Source organism: Mesitornis unicolor, unplaced genomic scaffold (genome assembly GCF_000695765.1).
Source record: "Mesitornis unicolor isolate BGI_N332 unplaced genomic scaffold, ASM69576v1 scaffold13508, whole genome shotgun sequence".
NCBI lineage: Eukaryota > Metazoa > Chordata > Aves > Mesitornithiformes > Mesitornithidae > Mesitornis > Mesitornis unicolor.
Window position 1 is genome coordinate 34,901 of NW_010203927.1, and position 20,456 is coordinate 55,356.

At 46.8% G+C, this 20,456-nt stretch overlaps 1 protein-coding gene across 1 annotated transcript; it reads left to right on the plus strand.

The window, feature by feature from the left end:
• The first annotated feature begins 333 nt into the window (after positions 1–333).
• Positions 334–17,215, plus strand: FAH (fumarylacetoacetate hydrolase (fumarylacetoacetase)). Its single transcript, XM_010190902.1, has 14 exons — positions 334–520; positions 2,865–2,975; positions 3,604–3,725; positions 4,558–4,607; positions 6,478–6,568; positions 7,105–7,202; positions 7,448–7,500; positions 8,893–8,992; positions 9,733–9,863; positions 10,609–10,684; positions 11,273–11,319; positions 12,246–12,347; positions 13,338–13,455; positions 17,102–17,215. Exons 1-14 carry the CDS (start codon positions 440–442, stop codon positions 17,182–17,184), a joined length of 1,263 nt encoding a protein of 420 aa, XP_010189204.1. The 5' UTR covers positions 334–439; the 3' UTR covers positions 17,185–17,215.
• Positions 17,216–20,456: the final 3,241 nt, after the last annotated feature.

A 20,456-nucleotide genomic window follows, 5' to 3' on the forward strand; every position in this document is an offset into this window, starting at 1 on the left:
GTGTGGGCATAATCATTTCCCCATCGCTCTGGCATGGAAAGGACCCCCCAGCAGGTAAATGAGCAGAGGTACCTCTGGTCTTAGAGCTGTCTGCTGGCATCCCCCACCTGCAGCCATGTACCTGTCAAAAGAAGGCCCCAGTTTCACATGAGGGTTTTTGGAGGAGAAAGAGCCTGGTTCTCCACTGGTCCCTACAGTTCACAGCTGCTGACTCATGCCAACCTCTGGCACTGATTAACCAGGGCTGCTGCCATCGGAGCAGGCAGAGGGGTGGGATGCAGACGGGTCTGCGATTGGTTTGGGGCTGAGGACAGAGGGTGGGATTTGGTGCTTCTGGGCTCTGGGTTGCATCATCTGGAGAGGATCTTCCTCCTGGGAAGTGCAGCAGCCCGGGAGGTGGGGGCTCTCGTCCGTGAGCAGGGACGGCTCGGTGTTCAGCATGTCTTTCATACGGGTAGACAAGGACTCGGATTTTCCTCTCCAAAATCTCCCCTATGGGGTTTTCTCTACTAAGGAGGAGGTGAGTAACAGCAAACTTGTCCTTGGGCTGTTGTAATTGTTCCAAGGCCATGAATAAGAGAAGGAATGCCTGGCAGCCTAGGATAAAGGAAAACTCCCTAGCCTGAGACACTTGCACAGTGATCTGACAGCAAAACTGTAGCTGCCACATGGGCTTTTATCTTAACGTGGTTGTTCTGGTTACAGCTCCTTTGAAATTGCACAAAAGAAACAAAAAGTGTTAATACTTAAAATAACCACTTTGGCTAACACATACCCTAGTTTTTGTGTGTTTTTAGTCAAAAATGATTTTGTGAAATCATTAAATCTGCATTTGATCCTTTCACTCCTCTAAGTAGAGGCAAATCACAGTTTGCAGTGACTTTTTTTAAGCCAGTCCCACATTTTCTTTGTGACTTTACGTAATGACACTGTCACCCTTAAGAAGCCACATTAAGTACTTATTTCATCTGCTGTTAATTCAGTATTGCCCAATCCCTCTTGCACAGCATGAACAGATGTAAGGGAAAAGTGAACTCTGAATTGAAACACTGTATTTGCAAGCAAGCATCGTCTTCTGCTCTGTTAAGAGCCTGCTCTTGGCAAGGTGGTTTGGTGGTTGTAAAAGCATTAAACCAGGACACAGAATGTGTTCCATTTCTGTCTTGGCCGAATATGTTTAAAAATGTTTAAAAAACATTTAAAGCTGTGCCCAAAGGCTACAAACTGAGCCAGCTTCAGGCCTTTTTATTTTACGAACACATGAGGAAGCACAGTTCAACCTTTCTTCCAAGGAGATAGCTCCCAGTTCCTGTTTTCATGAGCACTGAGCCCAGCAAGGCTGAACCTTGCACCTCCGACTGCCTGGTGGGATGGAGCTGTGGAGATTTGCCCTGGAGAAAGGGAAAGGAGCTGCATCTCGGGTGGAAAAGGTGAAGGATTTATTTATCATTGCTCATGGAAACTTCATTATTATCTCCTGGTTGCTGCTGTCTCAGTTTATCCATGCAGGTTAAAAAAAAAAAAAAAATTAAACCCAAAGATTGTGTTTTCTGATCTGGTATTTTCCAAAGATAAAACCAAGATGGTTGTTTAATCTCCTCCTAGACATGTGTGTTGTTATCTAGCAAGCTTGGATTATTTTTCTGCCTTTCCCAGTGACTGTTCTCTGAAGAAAACATCGTCCCTCAGACCCTTTGAAAAGGCAGGCAAGGACTTATGGAAGTTATTTAGGAAAATAACGTTCTAAAAGCAGCCTGATGTTTCAGTGATTTCAAGCTGCAGCAGTTGATGTCATTCCTGACTATCCCAGTTACAAATTAACCTGGCGTGACCTTTAGAGTTTTCTGCAGGAATGTTTGCAGAATAAATACTTATTATCACATTGGGAATCTTGTTTAGAAATGAGAGGTTAAAAAATAGGTTTAATAGCATGGATTTTCATAGATGGTTATTCCCTTTTGGTAGGCTAATTTTCGTAATGTCTTTAACCAGTTTGTCTTTATTTGCCTGAAGACACAAATAAATGAAATTTATCTTTGAAGGCTGCAGCGTTTTCACACCCCCCCATGCAGCTGCGGTGAAGCTGCAGTGGGATCGGCCGTGCTGCTCCCCCGCCATCACCGCTGCCGGCTCCGGCCCCACGAGAGCTGTGGCCGATGAATGAGGTCTTTGTGTCGTGGGTTGCATCTGTCCAGCGAATGCAGCCACGATCTGGAGATGTGGGAAGCTGTTCCTGTAGCGAGGAGGGCATGAGGATGGGTTATGTAGGGCAGCCTCTTTCGATGCGGTACAGAAATAACGTAGCTGAGCAAGATGAGCTGCGTTCCCAGTACCATTAGTGGAGTCCAGAGGATCCTTCATCTTCTGGGAAGGAGCTGTGGTGTAGAAGTGCCCATTTCTCTCTCTCATGACACAGTTATAGGCATGAGATCAATGCTGCCCGTAGCACACCTGTGCTTCAGAAGGAGGAATAGCGTTTTCCTACTTCACAGAGTATTTTGGGTGTTTGAGCTTGTTCTGAAATGCTTGCCCTTAGAAGTGGGGGAAAAGGGAGCAGGGAAAGAAACCCCTACTTGTCCTATCCTATTCTTCCCCCAGAAGGTGGGGCCAAGGGGAAGGTTCTCTCCCATGCCTCAAAGTCTGCAAGGAGTCTGCAATGATGCTCTGTCCCCAGGACTTAACATTTTTTAGCAGCCAGTTCCATCAACCAGCTATTAATGGCGAGTTGCTGTGATATCAGATCCTTGTCCCTGATGGGTTGAACTTGCTGTGGTCACTGTCTTTCCCCCATGCCTTCCTTGGAGGATTTTTGGGTACAAGCGTAAACTTTGCTTCTCTTCTCCTCCCCTCCCGCTGCTTTGCAGCCTAGGCACAGGCTTGGGGTGGCGATTGGCGACCAGATTTTGGATCTCAGCATCATTAAACATCTGTTCAATGGACCAGCTCTGGCCAAACATCAGCATGTCTTTGACCAGGTATTTATTGAAATGTATGTTCTAATATCCACACACATTTTAGAAATATCCATTAGAGTTTTTAGAGACTTGTGGTGAGATAATGAACATGAACTGGAAATGTGTTGCCAGGTGGGTTCTGCTTACAGGGAAAATTCATGACACCTGTGATAGCAAGGAAAACAGAGGCAACCAGGGTCCAAATGCCATTTTCACGAAGTTTCATCACTTTGGTGGTGCAGGGACCTGACACAAAGCCAAGACATTACTTTGGTTTCACCTATGCCTTCAGCGCTTAATAGCAAGGAATCAGATGGCATTTTAATGACAGGGGGGCCATGTTAAGGGTAAGGGTATGTTAAGGGTAGAGAAAAGACCTCTGGTTGCAGCTAGTTGAGATATCAATGCTGCTGAGGCCTGAAGCAGTGTGTTAGGATGGGCACCATGCAAAATGCAGCAGGTCCTGCTTCTGAGGACTTGTGGTGGGAGGGCAGGAGTGCAGGCAGTTATGAACAGGGAGGACGGGCGATTTGGGCAGCCAACAGCCACATAACCCCAGCCCACAGGAATTCAACCCTAGGATGAAGGCACAGGACACCTTCCATGCATGTGAAGGTTAGCAAAAACACGGTCTTTTATTGCCTGTCAGCCTACCCTGAATGCCTTCATGGGGCTGGGCCGGCCAGCATGGACGGAGGCGAGGGCTTTTCTCCAGAAGCTGCTGTCAGCCAGCGAGCCAACCCTAAGGGACAACACGGAGCTGCGGAAAAGGTGAGGGAGCAGAGATGTGCGGTGACCTTTTAACTGTGCCCTGTGCCACCCAGGTCACTCAGTGATCCACAGCACCAAATCTGAAGGTCAACCACAGCCACCTGCCACGTAGATGGGAATTAACTGGGGTTTGGGCATACAGAGAGCTTCCCCCTCTTAATTACATCTCAGATTAACCCTTTAACTGCCTGCAGAGCTGGGTGTCACCCTTCACCTGCACACACTGAGCTGTGCTCGGGCCTGCTGCTCCCTGCGCAGGGCCCATCTGGGCAGCCCGGGCAGGCATGAGGCCAGGCCGGCTCTCAGGTCTCATCCCCTCCACCATGGCCTTCGATTAAGATGTGGCTGCAAGGGTCTCCACCTCCCCCAGCACTGCCCTACCTGTCCCTGAAGCCATTCCCTGCTGTCTCATCAGGGTGATTTTGGCACAGGCGTGCAGGAGAGGGCTCAAACCGCTGCTCTATGCGGGGACTTTTCCTAAGCAGGCCTAGCAGCTTGTATCGGGTGCCCCAAGAGCCACGTCCTGTAAAAATCTTCCTTTCCACATTGCAGTGGCAGCAGTGACCTGCTCATCTTTGGGCACGGGCAATGGGCATTTCTTGAGGAAACCAGCCAGCTCGCCACAAGTGTGGCACCCTGATGGATGTGCCTGTCTCAGTAACAGCAGCCTGTGCAGTCATCTTAATTTTTCTGCAAGGTTTTTTTCACTGCAATGCATTGCAAGCTAAATTAAGGAAGGAGCCAGTAGCGAGTCAGCCTCTTACATGCTTATAAACCACTTTAGGGTGAGAGCTACAAGTTTTTGGAGAGCTGAAGTCATTTTTCATTTCAGGGCGTTCGTACCTCAGGCTTCGGCGACAATGCACCTGCCAGCCCACATCGGTGAGTCTCGCGGTGGGGGCTGCTCAGCGCTGCCCTTCGCTCCACCCGCAAAAGCTGCTTTGTTTCCAGCTTGCTCAGACAGACAGATCATAGCTGTGACAGGGAATGGGGTTTGCAGGAGCCAGAAGTAGATTATTGTACGTAATGAGCGGGAGGTGCTGTCTGTGGCACAAGAATAAAAGCCTGGGGAAGCTCAATAGCAGCCAGGAAATTCCTGGATGTGGTTTTCACTAAATCGGGTTTGTCTGGTGCCACAAAACTCCTGTCATCAGATTTAGCATCACCAAAGGTCTTTGTGACTAGAGCCAGGGAAGAAACACTTGTTCAGTTTCCAACATTTTCCCCATTCACCATCACAAAATAATTCAGGTCTTCCAAAGTTTTGCAAGGCAGATACTCTAGCATAGCCTCATAAATAACCATGAGTCTGCCCTCCCAGGGTATTACTCTGCATCCCAAATCTTACCTCCACTCCCATGAGCTCACAGACTGCATTGGAGTTAGTGCATCCACATAGATACATCAACATTTTCCTGTTTTTAATGGAAATTTATATTTGGACCCAAAACAACTTGATAAAAATCACTTGAGGGATGTGACCTTCCCAGGAGCAGGGTTGTGAACTTGCCCATTCCTTGGCGAAGCCCTGGGCTTTGGCTCCTGGTTTGGGACATAGTCTGGCCTGACCCAGAGGAACTGTGATGAGCATCCATAGATGTGATACCTTCCTGCAAATACTTTCAGGTTGAATATGTCTTGTCAAAAACCTGCTGACTCCTCACACTCCTGAGTGCTGTGAGTGAACGCTGCCCTGGCAGCATGACATTGGCTGTATCACCCAGCTACAACTTATTTAGGCTTCCACTGTGCTTATCACAGAATCCTTAAGGTTAAAAAAGACCTCTAAGATCCTCCAGTCCAGACATCAACCCAACACCACTGTGCCCACTAAAACATGTCCTGAAGTGCCACATCTACATGTCTTTTGAACACCTTCAGGGATGGTGACTCCACCACCTCCCTGGGCAGCCTGGTCAGTGTCTGACCACTCTTTCAGTAAACAAATTTTTTCCCAATATCCAATCTAACTCTTCCCTGGCACAACTTGAGGCCATTTCCTCTCGTCCTGTCACTCATTACCTGGGAGAAGAGACCAACACCCATCTCCCTACACCCTCTTTCAGGCAGTTGTAGAGGGCGATAAGGTCACCCCTCAGCCTTCTCTTCTCCAGGATAAACAACCTCGGTTCCCACAGCAGCTCCTCACAAGACCTGTGCTTCAGACCTTATGTTCAGCTCTGTCCTGTGCCCGATTCACGCGTGTCCTGAGAGCACCCAGGGGCTGCATCCTCAGCTGAGGCTACAAGATAATTTGCCGAGCTTGCAAAGCAACTGAACGTATTGCAATGCCCCCTTCCAAGTTGGTTTTTTTTTTCCCCCCAAAACTCTGTTTCCCGTCGGTGCGGGCGCTGTTTGCGGGGAGGGCAGCAGAGGGCAGCAGCTGCCCGGAGCAGGAGCCGCTCCCTCCCCGGTGCCGCCGGCGATGGCGGGAGCAGGGGGGCTTTGCCTCTGGAAACGCTGCCGCTCCGTGGCCTTGCGCTACCCCCGCTCCCCTTCTCTGCTGGAGGCTTGAAAAAAAAGAAAAGAGGGCAGTTTTAATGCGTAATTTTATAGGCGAACCGTGCCAATCGCCACCTTTATGATATTAATTACATACATTATATTACATGTTGCTACATGGCTCTGCTTAGCGCTCTCGCTCTCTCCTTTTCTGCTCTTTTCGTTGCCAGCAGCAATGTGTGCTTTACCCCCAGCGGGTGAGGGACGTCCCTACCATCGATCCCTATTTTATGGGTTTCTTTCCACACAGGAGATTACACTGACTTCTATTCTTCACGCCAGCACGCCACAAACGTTGGGATCATGTTCAGGGGGAAGGAGAACGCTTTGATGCCTAACTGGTGGGTAGTGCAGATTTTTCTCTGGCGCAGCATCATTTTGCATGCTTATCTGTACATATATAACTTTTTAAAGATCTGAACAATCTTTCAGCAAGACACTGATTTGAGTTCATAGCAGATGAAAATCTGTACTGCAAGAGCTCAATAAAAGAACCGAAAACCGTATTTCCCCAGCCTTAGCTGAGTCTGCGCTGCATTTCATTGCAGCAGTCACATGGATTACAATGCAGGCCTCTGGTTCAAAGCCAGATTTACCTAAGGAATTGTTTTTTGCTGAGTGACAGGACAGCAGGGTTTAAGCTCCAAGGAGTTAAATGGAGTAGTGACACAAAAGTGCATTAAGACTGCTACATGGGTTTGGATTATAGTTTGCTCACTTCCTTATATCAGAGCAAGTGAGGTGGAAATGTCTGTGTTCATCTGTGCAGAGCTCTCACCTCGTGCCTCACACCCCCATGGTGTTTCCACCCCAAAAATCTGCTCTGGATGTCAATGCTTACGCAGCTAACCCACACTTTGTGATGCTCTTTCACAAGGCTGCACTTACCTGTTGGTTATCACGGCCGGGCATCGTCTGTGGTGGTGTCTGGGACGCCCATTCGGAGACCTGTGGGGCAAATGAAACCTGACAATGGTGAGTCTGTGGTAGGCTTTCAATGTGCTTATTTTTAAAAAGTTCTCTTTATTTTTCCTCCACACCATACAATAGTGGAGAGGAAGGGTCTGGGAAGCCTTGGGCTGAGGGCAAGAGAAAGCCCCATGTTCAGTCCATCTTGTGTTTGCACTCCGGGCAGCATCAGCTGCTCTCTTTCTTCTGGCTGTTACTTGTATTTCCCTCCCTGCCTCCGTGCCATAACATTCTCTTTCTTCTACCCACAGATAAACCTCCAGTGTTTGGTGCTTGTAAGCGTCTGGATATCGAGTTAGAAATGGTAAGATGGAGGGATTTCCCCCCCCCCCAATATTTGAAAAGTATTAAAATAGAAAGAGGGAAGGAAAGCTAAGTTTGGCTTCTTCTAAAATGAATGGCCCATAGGGTCCTTTCCTGTGTGTCCCTCTGAGCAGTCTGTGCAGCAGGCAATGAAGACTTCTATGGTGGTAACTTTCCCTTCTAACAAATTTCAGCTCATTAAATCTTAGCTTATTGAGTGGTTTGGTAGTACAGGTTTTAGGCTGGAACCAGCTCATCTGGCCAAATCTGAGCACCAGTGCAGCAGTCTGGAACCATGCAGGCGCACTCTTGTTATCAGACACCACAGCCTGTTACCTGGTTAGCAGCCACCTCTGCACTGCTGCCAGGATCTTTTAGTGGACACTGGGGATTTTGGAAGTGCAGGATGTCTGCACCTCGAGTCTGGAGCAGAGGAAGCTGTGGGAGTGCAATTCAGACACCTCAAACTTCTGGCTGGAGAGGAGAAGCCTATGCTGTGGGTGTTGTAACAAAACATCCTTGGAAGGGGCTTCTTCCTGTGGCTTAGCATGGTCCAGAAGGGAGAGGTTTATAGGATTATTGATTGTGATTTATATGATTTATATAACTTTTATATAATTTATTCTCCATCTCTACTCTTTAAAAAAAAAAGAGAGGAAGAAGTCTAATATTAAGGGAAATGGTACTAAAAATGAGCTTGAAGCCTCTAATGCTGTACGATTTCAGATCAAAGCTGTAAAGTGGGTGGCAGTCAGTCTGCTCTGCAGCCTGAGTTTTACCTATGGCTGGTGTGAGAGTGGATTTAGCCTGATGAAGTCTTTGAAAAATAAAACAATTTCTATACTGTTTACAGAAAGAGAGAACTGAGATTCCCTGCAGATTTCGTTGCCGCATGCTCAGACTGTACATTTTCCAAGGCGGCAAAAGTGCAGTCGCCCAGTTCCCGACCTGTTTCACTTGGTGGGCACACTTCTCCACCTGCCTCCTCTTCCCCATTGTCACAACAGGCTCCCGCTGTGTTTGTCATCCTCTCGGGTGACTTTAAACTCTTTCCTGTTCACTCTCTGCCGCAAACAGAGTCACTTCAGTGGGCAAAGCTCTTCTGCATCCGGATTTTGATTAGAAGGGGCCATTTGCTCCTGTGTTCTTGGTGCTGTGGTGCCCTTGTTTAATGACTGCCTCTTAGCAACACAGTGCTCTTGAGTATTTCAAGCCTGCCAGCTCCATGGAGGGGAAGAAAGAGGGAGTAGGCCATGGGTTTTGTCTAATTGTGCGTGGGAAATGATGCAAAATCCCATCCTGTCCAGCCTCTGTTGCTTGTGCTTGTAACTCTCTGTGCAGTAAAGATTTTTAGCTTCAGAAACTTCCTTAAGATTTTGCTTTTCAATTTCAGGCATTCTTTGTAGGTCCTGGAAACAAGTACGGGGAGCCGGTTCCTATCAGCAGAGCCCATGAGCACATCTTTGGGATGGTCCTCATGAATGACTGGAGCGGTAACCAGTGCTGCAGGAGTCTGCCTGGAGAGGGGGTTACAGCGTCACGGGAAACCTTAGATAGGCATAAATTATACATTTGAATAATAGAATAGTGATCATTGAAACCACTACAGTTGAAAGAGATCAAAATGAAATGCTGCCTGCATTTCTCAGGCTCTATCTCAAACCATCTTCGATCAATCAGTAGAACCAGAAATTGCTGCCTAATGAAGATTTATTTACTTATGAAAGAGCTCATATCAGTCTCGTTTCTGCTGAGCAGGGATGGAGCAGCCCTAAGGATGGTGATTCCAACAGAGGATTGATTTCAGTGTCAGGAGCAGGGAAGGGATTTGGCAATCACAAATCGCTCAGTCTCTGCATAGATTTAGGGAGAGAAAAGCATACCAAAGTAGTTGAAATTGGCCGAGACTGGCACCCTTAGCTGGGTGTAAAAGCATTAACTAAACGGGGGATAAAAATACTGGTTATATGGGCATGACCTGACTTGTTTTAATTATTGCTGACTTTTCTTCCTATCCCAACTGGTCTGAGAAAAGTGGTTTGAGGGTCTGAAAGGGATGGACTTAAATCAGGATTTGGGCACAGTGGCTGGAAAAGGGTGGTGATAACTTTTCCAAGACCACGTAGCTGGTTCTGTAGCTGGGCAGAGCTCCATGTTACTCTTTTACAGGTGTGACGGCCATGCAGCTCCTAGGATATATTTAACAGCATTGCTTTGAATTTTCTCTTCCCAGCCCGTGACATCCAGAAATGGGAATACGTTCCTCTGGGTCCATTCCTAAGCAAGAGCTTCGGCACAACCATCTCTCCTTGGGTTGTTACCATGGAAGCTCTGATGCCATTTGTGCTGCCAAACCCTGTCCAGGTGAGCAAGAGAAAGAGTAGAAACAGAAGAAAAACAGTGCTAGAAAAACCTAAGCAGGACTGGTAGGTCCCATCACTGAGCTGTACCAGTGCCAAGCACTTTCTTAATAAAATTTAAAGGTGTGAACCTTCTTCCAAACGTATGAAGACACCCTGGGCCCTTTGAGTTGATGTCACTGGCACACAGTGTCCTGAGCTGTCATCCTGCCTGCTCGAGCAAGGCAGAAAAATAATCTCCTTCAAAACATCTGGAAAAGAAATTGATCCGAGGGCTTCTCATTGGGGTTTGATAGCCCTTGGCATCCAGCGAGCACTGGAAAGAGATTGGGCTCAAGCCAAAACACTGTGTTCAAGCATTTAGAGTTGTCTGCGTTACACAGAGGTTTAGTTAAAATGGAAAAAATAACAGAGTCTTGCAGAGAACTCACCATCTTCTCTGGCCAGGCACGGAGCAAAGGTGTACTAGCACTGTTTGTTTTGGGTTAACATCCACACTGTAATGATGGAGAGGGTTTTTGAAGCTCACGTGCATCAAAAAGAATCTGGTTCTATGGATATCACATCTGTTCAGCAAGATCTTTGAAAGTGTGTGCATGAGCGCAAGCAAAGCAATAATCTGAGCGGTAACAACGGTGAAGTAAATGGGGTGTGCAGCACAGCCTGGTTAAACAAAAAGTCACTGGGATGGCTCGTGGAATTTTTCCTTTCTGTTTGTTTAGACCGTGGTGCCTTTTATCTGCTCTTAGGATCCCAAGCCGCTGCCCTACCTTCAGGATAAAGATCCCTACACTTTTGACATCAAGCTCTTCGTTGCTATTAAAGGTATAGTAATGTTGAGTGGTTTATAAAGCCGAAATCGCCAATTAAGGGATGCAGAGCTACCACATATTTCAGATAATTTGCTCTGCAGTCTCCTTGCCTGTATTTCCTCTGTTAGAGAAAGAGGCAAAGCTCTGCATGCTCCCCCGTTGGCCATGCAGCAATGCACCAAGGAGGGAACATCTCCCAGGTGATCAGCTTGTGATGTGAAGTGTCCCTGTGGGGTCTACCAGCACGGGCAGGCGTAAGCAGGGCAGGACAGAGCAGATTCACTTGTACACAAGATTCAGATGTTAGCCCAGCTCAGACCCCCACATTGTGGCCCTGCTGACCGGCATGGCCAGGTATTGTTCCTTTAGGAGAGCTGAGAGTAGGAAATGAGCTCCTCGATACCAACTCAGTGCCATTCACACACATTTTCTATGAAATGTTGGCCTTCATATTGGAATAGAAAAAGTTATTACTTGTTTCTGGCTAGGGATTACAATGATAAAGGAAGTCTCCATCCATCTGTAAAATTGAATGACTTCAACACCATTTATCCAACAGAAACAAACCATTTCCCTGTTTCTTATTTTTCATTTTCTGCAGGAGAAGGAATGAGCACGCCAACTACTATATGCAAATCCAATTTCAAGGTAAGAGTCCAGTATTTTTCATGTGTTTGAAATCTTGCTGATGGCACCAGCTCCAGTCTTAGGCAATTTCAAACACTGACTTTTGCATTAGCTGAAGATCTGCCCTGGTGTGTTTGTGCACAGGGAGAAGTGTGGAGAGTGGTGATAGTTGCCTCTACTGGGATGAGAACACCTGAATGGTTAAGCATTGAAGAAGGGGCAGTTCTTGCTGATGCTCGGCTTAGTGTGCTCAGAGCACTGTAAATTGGGTGCTCATTTGGCAGGGAGCGCTGAGGACATGCAGGCAGAAGGAATTGCCTCTCCCTGTGCCGAGGTGTGATACAGCTTCGCCGTCATGACTGCCCCAGCCCCTCCATGGGCAGCGTGGTTGGTGGCTCTGTCCCTCCACGCTGGTGGAAGCCAGGAGGTAGATGTGCCAGCTGCAGGATTTCTCAATCAATTTTATATTCACATTTGGTTCTTTGCATAGTAATTACCTTAATCAGTAAAGCAGTAGTCAGCAAATCAGTAATAAGGAGATTTTTGTATAAACTTATTAAAATACTGAACTTAATCGTGGATCCTGGGTCAGCAGTGCTGGCCTTAAAGAGGAAGAAGGAGACAAGAAATGACATCCAGCTGAAAGAAGATAAACTTTAAAGGACCAAATTGCATGTTAAAGTATGTGCTTTATATGCACATAGCAGCTCCTGGTCATCATTTAGAAAGCAATCAGCCACGCCACAGTAACTGTGGAGAATGCAGCACTAAGTAACTGTGAAGGTTGCTTTTAGGCTAGTAAAGGTTCCTGATTAAATGAGGAAATTTTTCTTTAGGGCCAGTCTCACCAGCATCATCCCAAGAATGCAATACGTTCTGCATAGGCTACTGGCATGCCAGAGAGGTTTGTCCTCCACTGCTTTATCCTCCTCTTCCTCCTTTCCCAGCACATGTACTGGACCATGAAACAGCAGCTGGCTCATCATTCCATCAACGGGTGCAACCTCAGACCTGGAGATCTCCTGGCCTCCGGCACCATCAGTGGACCCGTAAGTGTTTAAATAACAACACACACTGAGAACTGCTCAGCAATCCAAAACTGACCAAGAAGGGTTTTGGGTCTAAGCCCTGTTTGATTTGAGAAGCCATGAAGATATCTGCAGTTCTTTCCTAGGCACTTAGGGCTTATGCTTTGATAGCCCCAAAATTGCACCGAGAAGTGGTAGGGTTTCTTTTTTGTTACTGGGTTTTGATTTTTAATCTCTCCTGTGTTCCTTTCCCTAGGAAGTATTATACTACAGAGGCAAATTAATTTCTGTGTATGAGCATCCACACAGGTCATTTATCTCTATGAAACACAGCTTTTTATTATTTCTGAGTAGAATGTAAAAGATGCATGGGTATAACTTCTAGTTTCTCTAATCCTACATAATTGGAGCTAAGTTCACAAGCTGTTACTCTGCTTGTACTGCCACATTCACAGTTGTTGCAATATATGGGTAAGGTACTGGCACTTTTTGAAACATCAAATACATTCCTGTTCTGAAAGAAAGCTCCAGGGTAAGTTGTGTCAAAGTTGAGATACCTACACTGCCATTCTGAGCATTTCCAAAGTGCTTTTTTGTTTCCTCTGAACTACTGCACTGCAGATTGTCATTGAAGACTTACAAACCTTTGCTCTTCTGAAGAACAAAACTTAAATAAAACTCCGAAACGTGAAGACATAAAAGCACTGGACTTGTGGAAATGCCCTTGATTTGTTTCCATTCTTTCTGCAGCAGACCCAAACTGCATGGTTTATATGCTTTAGCACTATGTTAAACACAGCAGATAATGGCTGGAAGCACGACTGCTTATAGCGAGCAAGCAATTAAAATGCAAAGGCTGGAAAACAAGCCAAGGTATCAATGAATTAAACCAACAGCAAAACTCTGTTGTACAGAGCTAACATGCTTGTTTGTCTGCTTCCAACAGCAAGTAGCTTAACAGCAGGACAGATACTAAAAATTTGTTTATTTGCTTGTGAACTCGTGCTGCAGGAGCCGGAGAGCTTCGGCTCCATGCTGGAGCTGTCCTGGAACGGAACAAAGGAAATCCCTCTGGGCAGCGGGCAGTCTCGTAAATTCCTGCAGGATGGAGATGAAATCATTTTGACAGGTAATGGCTTTAAAACTGCTCTTATGCTGCTCTGAGGATGTTTCCATAGCTTGATCCCAGTCGTGTAAGAGCCTGGCGGGGAGATGGGCTATTCTGTATGTACCTGCCGTGCAAGACCAGTTGTCCCCATCCTACCCATCAGGAGGCAAAAAGCAGGTGGATAGACATTTACCTGCAATAAATGCTTTCTTATTTACTTTGCTAAGTAGCTAATATTCTTGCTATTCACACGCACAAGTGCTAAGGGGACAGTTAGGGTAGGCTTACCTTTATTACCTACTGGGACTAGAAGCAGTTGGCATGTTGTTGCCGTCACAGTGCAAGCTTGCGTATGGAGCAGAGCTTGGCAAATGCTGAAAAAAGTTATTTTGCAATTAGTTTTTCATTTTTAACATATACATATTCAATGAAGTGCGTTGCAAATCAAATATGTGGGGAACAGCATGAAGCCTGCTACAACAGCTGACCAGCTCCGCTCTGAAAAGGACTGCACTTGAGAGCTGTTTCCTGCTGGGCCATGGTTTTCATTTTCATCTTGAGAAACTGAGGATTTTATGATTTAAAGTCTACTGTGATGGTCTGTGATCTAAATACCACTCCGACTTCTTTTTAATCCAAAGACAAGTGCAAAAAAAAAATCTGGTTTTTTCCTTTCCTCTCCCTTTATAACTCTGAGGTGACAAATATTTGGCAAAACAGCCATGAGAAACTTTAGATTCAAGCCTGTGTATGTCTTTGCTGCATCGCCTACTGAATTTTTAGTGAATATCTTGTGGGATGTTGTGCATCATCAGATGAGACCCAGCCAGTGCCACACCTGGCTTTGAGCAACTTCATCTTGCTGATGTGATCAGAGATAGTCTGTACAGAGAACAAAATGGCTCAAGCAATGAGAAAACACTTACAAATGTGCCTTAAGGCAGAGAAAATGTGAGTGACTAATGCCTATGAAGCAACCTGAAGGACACAAAGGTGTGATGCTAATATGTTCCTGCTTAAGGATTTTTGCCAAAACAGTCTAAAATTTCTCATTTTTTCAGAAAGCTTTTTACCAAAACCCAATAACATTCTTGTGATGAAAAAAAACCAAAAAAAACATATATATATGGATGTATTCCAGTCTCCCAGGCTCTATAAGCCGTTTTAGTAGGGCTGCAGCCAGAGCCCCAGTGCCTCCTGCCTGACAGCCGAGGCAATAGCTTTGAAAATGATGTTTTGGTGAGGTGCTGCCAGTTTTGCAGAGGAAGATGTTGAGACAGCTGGAGATTGAGATGTACTGGAGAGAACCATGGATGACAAAACTGAGGAGTCCCCAGTACCTCTGATGTCCTTCAGCCTTCCAACAACCCAGTGACAATTCATGTGTAGGCATCCCACGCTGCTCTCCATAGGCTCCTTATATGTTCAGTGCAGAGAGACACTCCTCCAGCAACTCAGAGTAACACACTGCCCTTCAGAGGTGCAGATCTCTCTCCAGTAATGATGCCAGAAGCCCTAAATCAGGGTACAGTTAGGTATCATGAACATCCCTTTGGATTTACCTGCTGACATCCTTTTGGCAATGAGCACCTTGCAGTTTGGGAGCTGCTGGCATAAGGTGGCCAGCTGAGGGATAAATGGGACTAGACCATGACCCGTGTTGTTCTTCATGCCCAGAACAAGCTGTCCTTAAATAAATACTTTCAATCCTGAATGTATTTTATCTTTAAAGCTGGCATTGTTGTTAACATGGACGAAGGCACTGTTGCCCCAGCGGGACAGTCTTGTGTTAATCTGTCTGCTATGCTATTTCACACTGGCAGCAGTTTGTGGTTGTAGTGATCAGGGCATGGTGCCATTCACAAGAGCCAGGTGCTGCTGGGGCTGTCTGCTGGGACATTTTGGGATCTGCTCCTGTTTAGTGATGTATGGCAGACCCAGTGCCTTAGGGCACCCTTGAGGCAAGGCTGATGCTATTGCAGCCTCTCCTGAGGCAGTGCCATTAGCTCTTGCCAAATGCCCAACCCGTAATTTCTAGTCTCCTATTTCAACTTTTTGTTCTCGCTCCCCTTGTGGGAGCTATTTCCAAGCCCTAACACTTAAAATAAGAGAAATAGATTTTTTCCTGAGAAGTGCATCTTGGGGAGGAAGCACTGCAAGAGCAGGTTTGCTGGTGGTGCTGCAAAACCCTCACTGTAGCTCTAGCTCCTTGGCACTCTGCTCAGACCAGTGCTGCTGACAGCACAGAGCTTGCTTTGTTAAATGTGCTGCTCCTTGGTTCTGCTCTAAATTGTAGTTGACAGCAGGGATAACGAAACTGGACTGAAATAATAAGCCGGTGCTCAAAGGAAAGCTGGCAATGAAGCCTAATGAGACAAATGGAAACTGAGCTGAGCCTTAAAGCAAGTGTCTTACTTGAGTGCTGCTTATGAATGAGGATTACCCAGCAGATACTGGGATGGTGTCTGTGGGCACTTGGAGACACCGCTGTCCTTGGAAAAGCTCCATCTCCTCCTGGCTGTGAGAGCTACTCTGTGGGCTGGGGCTGGCAGGACTGTCCCCATGCTGCAATCGGGCTGCCCTGCAGCCTGAGCCCACCCATCCTCCTCTTCCTCGGAGGTTTCCACTGATCTGTGCTAAGGACAGGCATTAAGAGTTAAGGTCTGTTCTGTCCAGCTCCCTCTTGGCTTCTTGAAGGCAGCTGAGTTTTTATGCCATGCAGAGAAGATGATGTATTCCATTATTTTAAGTAAATCTGTCTCTAATGATGAAATCAGTTCTTAAAACACAGCATATGCCACTTGTGTCCTTCCTTTGATCGGCTGTTGTTAGCAGAGAGCTACAGTAGGTCTCCTCAGCTGTTTCTTCCCAGAATAGTCTCCCCAGTTGGGCCTGAAGCCCCTGGCTGTGTCCCCTCCCTTCCTTCACCTGCAGCTTTGCTAACAGGCACTGTTTCTGGAGGAGCTCGGCGGGCCCGTGGCAGTGAGAGATGATGCAGCATCTCTGTCCCAGTGTCATCTCTGCCATCATGCAGGAGCAGGACGAGACTGAATCCTCCTGCAGTTAGAGATGGTGCCACAGGCTGGTAACTTCAGCAGCAGTCAGCAGACCTTTGGTGCCTGTTTATATAACGGAGGATAAATGAGTATTTTGAGTCAGACACCCAGTTTCTCATGGCACTAAGCTACTTGATTTTAGAGAGCGCAGATTCTGCAGGGGTAGGTCCTGCTGTTTGAGGGGGTTTAATAATCATCTTTTTTGGCTATGAGCATCCCGATGTCCCAAGAGCGGTGCTAATGCTGCTGAAAGAGAATCCAGATTTACTTTCTTAATTGCAAGGCTGGGCCAGGCAGCAAATCAGTTTGCCAGTGAGATTGATGATGCTGCAGGTCTGGTTTGAAAACAGAAATATTGCACATCTTGTTTGCTCTTTGATCAATTCCCTGAACTTGCATATTGCTGTGTTCAACTTTTTGTGCTGCTTTTTTTCTTATTTTATATTCCTGGGCTACTTGAACTCTTCCAGGTGTTCTTTTTTTCCACCCCTCATTGCATTTGTGAAATGTTTCCACTTGTTTTTGGTCTCTTTATGCCTTTATTCACTTTTATTCCTGGTAAAACCCTGCTGTCTTCACAGAACAAGCTGTCTGTTGTTTTCTGTCCCCAGGTTACTGCCAGGGCAACGGCTTCCGCGTGGGATTTGGCCAGTGCTCGGGAAAAATCCTTCCAGCCCTGTCGGATCCACGATGACTGGAGTGAGGTGACATCCGAGGCGGAGGAACTCTCTTTCCACCTCTGTCAGTCACGCTGTTTTATTCAGATTTATTATTTTTCTATCAGTGATTGGAGTCTTATTATTTTTAGTTACTAATAAATATCTTAAAGATTAATGTGGCTCTCTGGTGCGATAAAAAAGGCTTTAAATGCTACCTTAAAATTCTCAGAATAAGAATAAAACGATTGAAATGGAAAGTGAGATTCTTAACTCTTCTATATAATATTTTTTTTCAGAAATACAAAAAGAGGCTTTCAAGTAAACTTAAATATTCAGAGTACTAGGCTGATGATAACAGCTGAGATTGCATGCCGACTTCCTTTTCTCACAGTGTTAATATGCTGCAGGTACAATCCTGAAGGCGAGTTGAATATGGATGCTAAAAACTTGTAGACCTAAGTAAAGGAGAGTTACGTGACTGTGTCCTGAACTAATCTGTAAGAAAGCAACCTGCAACTGTGATAATCAATACAACTGAAACAACAGGAACACAAAACAAAAAAGTACTAGACAAACTAACAAGCTTTTAAAATAGTGAAAACAGAAATTGTACTGTACAAAAAAAAACACCCAGTCCACCAAAAAACAACTAAGTGCAGGCTTTGGAGTTCAACTCTCACACAGCACCGATGAGTTCCTGGAAACATTGCCAGGAGGCTGCAGTGCTCCCCTTCCCTGGAGCAGCTGGGTTGTCCCTGCTCCTCCTGCCCTTACTCAAGCAGAGACAACTCGCCATGGCCATGGTTCTCCATGAAGAGAGATCAATGCCAGCCCTGAAATGGGAGCTGGTGTTGGAGCACCCCTCAGAAGAGGGCGTGGAGATACCTTGTGCAGCTTGCCCTGGTTTTATAGAAGGGAATTGCTGATTTCCCTCACCCTGTGCTTCAGCTTCCCTGGGGTCAAGAATGGAGGGTGAACTTCATGGCTGGAGTGATCCCCAGGTGGGATCTCAGCAGTGGCAGTCACACCTTGTCACCAACCAGGGGCTGTGGTGTGAGGACACCAAGGAGGCAGACCCCTGTCCTGTGCTCCTAAAAAAGCATCTCTAGCCGTGGCATCCCCCTGCAGCAGGCAGTAAACAAAGCAGCATGCCACTTTTCTCAAGTGTAAAGGGCATCTGCCGTCTCCCGCTGGTCTACAAATCAATTTAACTCTGTGGCCAAGTGCCAAATCACATCAATTAGAGGATATTACTGACTGAAGGAGCTCAGGAGACCAGATAATGAACTCTGGTACAGTGCAAGGGGAACTTGTTAAATATTTGCTTGGTCCTCAAAGTCAAGAGCCTGATGACGCTGCCGGCTCTGTGCAGCGACAGCAGGATGAGCATGGGCTGATGCTCCTCTGTGGCTGCCCCATTGCTCCATCTGGGGTCTGCCGTGCAGTTTTGTTGGTGTGGGCCATGCTGGTGTTTGATGTCATCCTGGGGAGCACCCGGTGCTCATTGGGAACGTGAACCTCTTGGCCATGTGGGAGGGAAAAATGTATTTGAAATGAAGATTAATGAAAAAATGTGGCTGTGCAGATAAATCACTGCTAATGTGGCATGTTCACTGAAACAAGCTCTCTTCCAGTGTGCAGTAATAATTGTCCCTTTAAAGAATGATACTGGGAGGATCACTCCCAAATCAATTTAAATTTTTAACCTAAGACATTCCACTTTCACTAGGAGGAATGACCTGGCCAGGAAAACAGCGGCTCATTGTTGTTTATCAAGGCAAAGCTATTTCCCCTTCAGGCTCCTGTGGAGCCTCAAAGTTGAGCTAATAGGCAGATATTTATTTAACGTGCTCTGACTTGGTTGTCAATTTATAGGATTCTTTGTGCTCTCTTTTGACCTCAAAGGACAATCACAAGTTGACACCTTTTCTTGGATTTAGAAATAACTCGTGCCGTTCCTCTGAGCACAGCCTGGTTTTACACCCGGCAGCAGCAGGAGGATACAGAAAGCTTTTATCCAGTGGAGACGTTTCTCTGTAGAAGCAGCATCCACATCGCACCTCGCCGTATCTGATGTGTTGGAAATGCAGTGTCTGGGGAGAGGGGTGCACCCACAGAGAGGACATCCGCCCCAGAGCTTCCCATGGGCAATCTCATTCTCCGTTCTTTGCCTCTTGCACAGGCCTCCTTGATGCTAAAGCTGTGGCAGCAGCACACAGCAGCTTTCTCATGGTGCCACAGCCCCATGGAAGGGTTTTGGTCTGCTGAAAGGAAGGATTTTGGTGTGCTGAAGGGAAGGATGCTTTTCTGATAAGCCTGGAGAAAAAACCTCTATTGACAAGAGCTGGTGGAGTTGCCAGGGCAGTATGATCTTAGTCATGGGTTTTGGCTTTGATGCAAGGCATTTTGCAGCCAGGAAGGACCAAGGATCGAGGTTTTCTGGGTGGAGTACTTATTAGAAACCATTAAATCCAGAGTGCTCTTTTCTAGCTTTGTGTAGGGCAAAGTCCTGTACACAGGCAATGAGTTCCTCTCCCAAAGAGCCAAGATGATGCTTCAGTTGCTGCCAACAAGTGGCAATTGGGCTCCTTGCTTGGACCCGCTGGAAGGTCAGTGGTGTTGAGAGCCCTGCTGCAAACCAAACCCTGGCAGGACGGTGGCACCCAGCCACAAATCCCGCCAGAGCCAGGCCACCACCTGCAGCCCCAGCCCTGAGGGAGGAGGGCGGCTTTGGACCACGAACCCCAGTGTCTGGCCAAGCACCTCTGCACTGTGCTGGGGAAGGGTGGGAGGTGGTAAGGTCCCCCCTGTGGCCCCAAGGTGACAGAGCTGAGCTCCTCTAGCCTGGGGACATCTGGAGAAGTCCCAGGTTCCCAGAAGGTGGAGATTTTCTGGAAAGGAGCTCAGATATAGTGCTGAGAGCAGGTTTCAGAGGTGAGCTTGGAGGAAGTCCAAAACCTCAGTCAGGGTAGAGCTCAGAGATGTCTGCTGCCTGCTGCATGGATGGGGGCCAAAAAGTCAGGAGATGCTAAAAAAGCAGAGAAACTTTTTTTTTAATGTCCAAGGCCATTTTCTTTTCATCCCAGGAGAAGGCAGTGGGCTTCATTTGGGTGGGCACTGAGGAGAAGGGAGGCCCATAGCTGGGCATGGCAAGCCTGGAGCCACCAGCACTGTCAATCCTTACCCCTGCCAGGGAACTCTGTCAAAGGGCAAATGAAGGGTACATCCATACTGCAGTGTGCGGTGCTGCCCTAAAATAGCATTGCTTTCACCTGGGATGAGCAGCACTACAGCCACAGCAGCACCT